Source organism: Heliangelus exortis, chromosome 1, assembly GCF_036169615.1.
Source record: "Heliangelus exortis chromosome 1, bHelExo1.hap1, whole genome shotgun sequence".
Classification (NCBI taxonomy): Eukaryota; Metazoa; Chordata; class Aves; order Apodiformes; family Trochilidae; genus Heliangelus; species Heliangelus exortis.
Genome location: NC_092422.1, coordinates 158,565,947 through 158,572,750, shown reverse-complemented (window position 1 = coordinate 158,572,750; position 6,804 = coordinate 158,565,947). Strand labels below are relative to the sequence as shown.

Here is a 6,804-nt window from a genome sequence, read left to right as displayed (position 1 = left end):
ACTGCCCGCTGGGCAGCCACGGTCGCGCCCGGTCCGGAGGGAAGGCCTCTGCTCCTCTCACTTACCATCCCGGTCGTGGGAAGCACCCGGGGCTCAGCCCCTTCATCCAGAGGTCTGAGGGGGCACCTTGTAGGGGCTTCAAAAAAGGGGAAAAAAGTGGGGGTAAGGAGAGGGCAGGCTGCATCTTGAATGTCTCCCAGGTGTTGGTCGAAGAGTTTGGGTGGTGGCTCTGGTTGAAGTTGTGAGGCTTTTGGAGAAATGGCTTACATAGGGGAAGCGTGGCCTTGTTTTACCTAAAAAATCCTTGAAAAACAGTGGGGATGCAAAGAATAAACTATTGCGTCAGAGGAAAAAAAACCAACAAAAATATTTAAATACAAGGGAAAGAGAATGCTGCGTTTTAAAACGACAAAATGTTCATGGTGAAGTATTAGGAGAAATGTAGCAGAAGGGGCCTGAAGAAGGGCTGGCTTCCTGCAAGAACCTGCAAGATTGTTAAAGAATAAAACATGAGCAATGCTAGGGAAAAGACAGAGCAAAACCTATCAGCAGGGAGAGATAGTGGAGGGCTCGGTGGGGTGGGCAGGCTCAACTGTCTCCCTCTGTCCCAGGGGCACTTGGCGTGAGCCACCCCAGGACAGGGCCCTTGTGTCTCCTGCTTCGCTTTTGCTTCCCCTTCTGAGGGACCTGCTTGGGATCTCCATGCCCCAAGAAGACCCTCTTTGTGGGAGCTGGTTGAGTGGTGGCAAGGTGCGGGAAGCCTTGACTATGGGAGTCATCTAAAAATGACCTGTGATTTCACACTGCATCTCTTCAACCACGACAGCCTGGCTGGGCTTTCAAAAATCCTTTGTTTTCTCCGTCAGGATAGATATTTTACGATGAAGTTCTGTGTTCAGCCTCTTTTGCTTGCTTGTCACTGCCTGCTTTCCTTTCAGCCTTTACTGGTGTGTGTTTAACTGATTCTCTTTCAGAGAAGCCTAGAGCTATCTTATGTTTACTGTTACTACATGCATATAAATGTATGTGTATGAGCGGGCTTAGGTGCACGAGTTTATCCGTATCTATATAACTTACCACAGGCTACAAACTTGCATTTGAGTGCTATTTAAGCGTGCATATGCATGCAGATATATGCCTCCAGACAGGCACATATTGTGTAGTAGACTGGAATAGAGAGTTCCACAGAATGCAGAAATAAACTGAGCTGCCCAGAAATCAGTGAGAAAGAAAGAAAAGACAGAAAGAAATAAAATACCGAGTGAATGAAACGACAGAAAGAAAAGGAAGCTTTGCTTGACTGTTTGTGTCTGAACAGTCTCTCTGATTAATCTCCCAAGGAGCAGCAAACCAAATATCCAAAACTGGTGTTAAAAGCCAAGTATATCTATTTCTTAAAGTAGAAAGAATGTTTTCTTACTGTAGAAAATTAAATCAAATTCAGTGACAGGCGTTTGTGTACAGCAAGATCAGATGGCCAAAGAGACATAATCTGGACACACACACATTGCCTTTTAGGACACAGAGCTGTAAGCAAACGGGGGTTAATGCCTTCCTCTTTTTGATTACAAAGAAGGAAAAAAAAAAAAAAAAAAAGAAAAGAAAAAAAAAAAAGAGAGAGAGAGAGAGGAAAAAAAAAAGAGAGAATAAAATTTTAATAATCTCTTTTGTGAAGTCCATACATTGCAAATCCAGCCGCGTTACCAAACTGGAGGAAATGAAAAAATGCTTCGGTTTGAGAGGACGAGTCCTTTTTTTTTCCTTATTGGATATGTTTCATGTGTTTTCCCCAACACTCCGGCTTAAGGACGTGCCTTCTGAAACACAAACACACGCATAAATCGCACATGCACACAGACAGATAAGATATGTATTAGATCCTGACACACACGGGGTGGGGGGAAGAGCAGGAGAGAGAGAGAGAGAGAAGGAGAGAGAGAGAGAGAGAGAGAGAGAGAGAGAGATCCTCCTACCTGGAGCCATAGATTGCAAGATACGTAGTGTTACCTGGGGAAGTCAGAACAAGTAAAAACACATTGAACTTCAGGGCTCTATGAGGCAGTTGATCAAGATCAGTGCTTGCTCATTTTCTCCCTCAGACTGTCTGTCTTGGGTTCTTGTTTTACCGTTTTGAGCAGCTCTTTCTATTTTTTTCTTTCCCTCTTTAGCTTTAATATCGGAGCCGGTTTCGGTCAGCATGGCTCTGGGAAGAGCTGCTTATCTGCGTGGTGTTGATTTTTTACAGTGTGGCCGGCTTTGCTCCTGGGTAGCTTCAGCAATGCTCTTGACTGGGATTTAATCGACAAGATCAGTTCGACTTTTTGTGCAATTTTTATGGCTCAGTCCATTCTCTAGATCATGCACAGAAACTTTCGGAAATGGATTTTCTACGTGTTTCTATGCTTTGGAGTCATCTATGTCAAATTAGGGTAAGTCCTTGTGTACGGCAAATCTCCCTGGTTTGGGTCACGTTATTATTGCAGACATGAGAGCAAAATGTTGCAAAGGAAAAAAAAAAAAAAAAAAAAAAAAGAGAGAGAGAGAATATTGTTTCTCTCTCCCCGCCCTGGTCCCCTCCAGAAGCCGCCAGAATTTCTGCAACCCGGTCCAGGGGGTGCGCGGCGGGGCGATGCCCGGCGGCGGGGCCGCCCAGCCACGGGGTGCTCCGGCAGCACCCAGCCTGCAGGAACCGGTGGCGGGTGATGACGGGTCCTTTTATTTTGTACTGTTCAAGCGAACTTAAATATTATCTCTGGCGTACCGTAACCTCAGGAAAAAAAAAAAAAAAAAAAAAAAAAAAAAAAAAAAAAAAAAAGCAGCCTGACAGAGTTAACTCAGCCGCTGCTGCTGGGACAATAGAACAGAGCTTAAGTATTAAAAAGGCGAAAGGGGCGGGAGGAGGGGAATCCCTGCTCTGAACCTGCACTCAGGGATTTGTTTTATGCAGGCCTAGACACAATTTGCGTTTCTATCCATCACACGGACGTGTTGAAATTAACTTGACAACTGGTCCGGCTACCTCCGAGCTGAAGCGTCCGGGAAGCCGACTGGGCTCCGCCGACGGTACCGGCTCGGGGCCCGCAGGCCGTCTGGCAGCGAGGGCTCCCGGGAAGCCCGCTGCATGCTTCTCGGTATTTGATAACCGCGATCGAAATCCCTCTTCTATTTTAGTTGCCAAGTTTCTCCTTCTGCCGCTCCCCCCCCGTACCTGTATGCTCTTATTAATATTGCTCGTCGCAGTAGGCTGACTTGAGTTGATTTTCCACATTCCTGAGCCCCAGCCGAGTCCTTACCTGTCGAGTAACAAACTCTTTAAAGATCCTGTCTTTGCATAGCTGCAGGATTTATTTTTTTTTTTTTTAATGATCAAGAATGCATAAGGTGAGTTGCACTCCAAAAACGTTCGCTTCCCACCTTGAAATCAATACAGGGAAGAGGAGGGGAGCCAAAGGGCAGCCCCCGAAGGCGGGGGAGGGGGCAGTCCCCCGGAGGGACGAGGGGGGCAGGCTGGCCGGCAACACACCGCAGCACCCCGTCCCATCCGGGAGCGGGAGGGCAGTGGGGAGCCCTGCTTCCCCTGGCCCCTGGGATGTGCTGGGGCCGCCCAGTCCTTCAGCCCCGTTCCGGGCATGAATCGTGGCGGGGTCATCCCCATTCCCGCTGTCAGCAGCCCCGACAGCGGGCTGGCGGGCGAAGGGAGGGAATCTGTAAAAGGGAGGACGCCAGAGATGAGGATTAAGAGTACACCGGAGAGGGGGGGTTGTGTGTCTGTTAAATCAGGTTCCTCGAAGATGAGAAGGGAAGCAGCGCTACCCAAGCACGGCCTGTGCCCACCACCAGGAACTCTCCCCCTGCCCGCTCCCTCCCGGGCTGCAGGCAGCAGGGGCCGCGCTGCCGGCGAAAGCCACGGGCTGCCTGCCAGCGAGTCCCCAGCAGGTTGCTCGGAGGACACCAGCCAGATTGCAGCCCTGTGTGTGTGTGTGTGTGTGTTTGTTTATTTATTTATTTTTGGCTCTTATCCCGCCCCCACAGACACAGGTGCCGCCGCGGGGGAGCCGCGGAGGATGCGCGGAAGCAGAGGGGACGGGGGAGACGCCCTCCGCGCTGCCCCCTGCCCTGTCCTGCCCTGCCCCGGTGAGGAACCCGCGACCACCCCTGCGCTGGCCGGCGCACATGCCCGGGGATACCCCCAAATACTGCCTGTGGGAGACAGGAGGGTGTTTTCTGTGATCTAACCTCCGCGGGGCTAAATACCTGCGCCGCCCTTTGTCGTATCTGGTCGACAGCGATGGGCTCTGTCGTCCTCCAGACTCAGATTGACAGGGGTTTGGATAAGAAGTGAATTTGGTGAGGCTGTGTATCCATAAATAAAGCGATGACGAGGGCACCCTATCTACTTCAATAGCTGGAGGGCTTCGTACAACACATCCCTCCCAGAGAGGCAGGCGAGCTCAAAGAAAATGCTTCGCAAAATCGGGGTAATATTACTATACGCTTTCACTGCGGTTTTATTTTTAAAGGGAACAGAAGGCTGGGCACGCGTTACAGGTCTGGAAGGCAGATCTCTTTTCGAAATTGATTGTGACTGTTTTAGATGGGGATTCAGAACAAAAATCACAAGAATGCTGTTGGACTGAGCCTGGAAATAAAACCTAGTGGACAGCAGAAACAGTAAAAGCCCTTACAAAAAAACCATCAGATCCATCACCATGCCTGTAAGGCGATGAGGATCCTTCACTTTCTCTGAACAATGGGAGAGAAATTTGCTCTGAGATCCAGGGCTACTTCTAGGCTAGGCATGCGGGATGCAATTATTTCTTCTTTCATCAGCCACTGGAACTACCATTTTGTTGAAACCATATCCTTTGAGTGTAATGATACCTTTTCTAGTGAGCTCTTTGCATAGAGAAGAGGGTGTGTGTCTGAAATGAAGTGAGATAAAACGTAGTTTGTCTTCTAGTGCATTAGGTTGTTTTTTGTTGTTTTTGTTTGGTTTTGGTTTTGTCAACATGAAGGAAAGAGTCATTGTGCCAGGGATAGCAGAGAGGTTAGACTTGGCAGGCTTTTTTTATTTATTTTTTTTTTTCCCTTGCTGCAGAGCACGTGTTTATGTCTTAATAAAACGTGCTAAAAGCTCAACTTTCAGTCGGAACAATGAGACCGAGGGGAGAGAGAAGAACGCAATAAATACATAACTGTTGGACGGGGCGGGGGTTGTCCCACGGTGTGACAGGGTAGGGTACCATAAAGAAGCTCGTACATTCAGTTAGGGGGAGAGACCAACATCCTGCTCAGGTAGTCCTCTCTCTGATGAAATTCCCGTTTTTACCATTTCTATTTCCTATCCCCGAGTTTGCCGGAGAGAGAGGCGTGAGCTTAAACATCCCTTGATATTTATGTCGACGTTTCCGTCCAGGCAGCGAAGCGTAAAGTGTCTGGAACCCTGCTGACTCCACGTAACTCCTCGTGAAAACGGATCACATCAAATATTGACCCAGGCTAGCAGCAGGACTGCAATAGAAATATTTCCTGAGAAGATCGCAGAGCACTCGCCTCCGGTTTAATTAATTCATCGGAAGTTAAAAATCACAGCCGCACCACAGATGCAAATCACAGAGGATGCTCTGGAGATGAGTGATGTGACCTTCAGAAAGCCGGAGCCACAGGAAGTTCCTGGGTCGGGACTCTGGGGGTAAACCCCACCCTTTCTCTCTTTATCCCTTCCGTAGGGAAAGAAGGGGGGCAGCTGTGGCAGCCCAAAGGCAGCTGAGAGGACACCCTTTCTCTCATGGGGAGGGGGTCAAGTTGCGGTTCGAGGGATGCGAGCAATGGGAGTTGGCGCTGCCCAAGGGAGAAAGGAAAGGCACCTGCAGTTCTTCGGAGGGCGGCAAGGTCGATTTCTCCGTGCTCCTGCGACAAAACGGAGCGGAGCTGTGGGATCATAGGTCTGTGGGTGCCGAGCACCTCGTCTCATCCTGGTGTGGGTGGAGCACGCCGCTCCCTCTCGGGATTCCTGGGGAAACTGTGGCTAGGAACGGGCCAGCTGACTCGTCTCCACGTCCCTCTCGGCGCCGTTTGCAGAAAACACCAACGAAATCTCGCTCCTCTCGCCCATCCCCGTGGCTGTCCGGCGGCAAGGAGCCCGGGAGAATCCTCCCCGGCCCGGCTCGGCACCTTCGCCCCTCGGCGGGCAGTGGCCGGGGCTCAGCCTCGACGGCGGAAAGCACGTGGCAGCGCCGGTACTGCTGGCGAGGCCGATGGTCCCGAAAGGAGACCTGTGGGATTTAGGGTCGGAGCCCAAGAGGATGCTGCTGCGGCACTGGGGCTGCCTGGCACTGTCCCTCCGGCGGCACGACACAGTCCCTTAGCGGGCACCCTCCGTTGTGCTGTCGCCACTGCCCCTCCTTGCTCTCCCCGCCAACAGGACATCCGCTCATTTCAAGCGACTCATCATTTTCCCTCCTCTCCCCCCTAACCCCCTCCACCGCTTTTTTCCCATGGCACTGTACTTGCAGCTGATGAGCTACAAGTAACACACAACTCAGACCAGAAAGGAGTCCGTTCTGTTGTCTCCCGGGCACACCTTCGGAGCTCTTACCCGTGTCCGACGTGGTCTGGTGCCGGACACTCTCCAGGCTTGGGGTAAAGGAAGAAACCGCAGCAGCTGGAAATAGACAGGGGAAAAAAAAAAAAAAAAAGACTTTACTACTATGATGTCGGCAACCATTTTAGTGCTGTTCTGCCCCTATTTGATCCGAAACACACGTGTTTCTGGAAGAAGGAACGACAGATGTCGAAATGCCC

The 6,804-nt window shown here is 50.5% G+C and overlaps 1 protein-coding gene across 1 annotated transcript in view; it reads left to right on the top strand.

Moving 5' to 3' along the window:
* Positions 1–1,964: 1,964 nt before the first annotated feature.
* Positions 1,965–6,804, top strand: part of WNT7B (Wnt family member 7B) — a 102,616-nt gene continuing 97,776 nt past the window's right edge. The window contains exon 1 of the mRNA XM_071733305.1: positions 1,965–2,429. Coding sequence (XP_071589406.1) covers positions 2,359–2,429 — 71 coding nt within the window. The 5' untranslated portion in view covers positions 1,965–2,358. The remainder of the gene's footprint in view (positions 2,430–6,804) is intronic.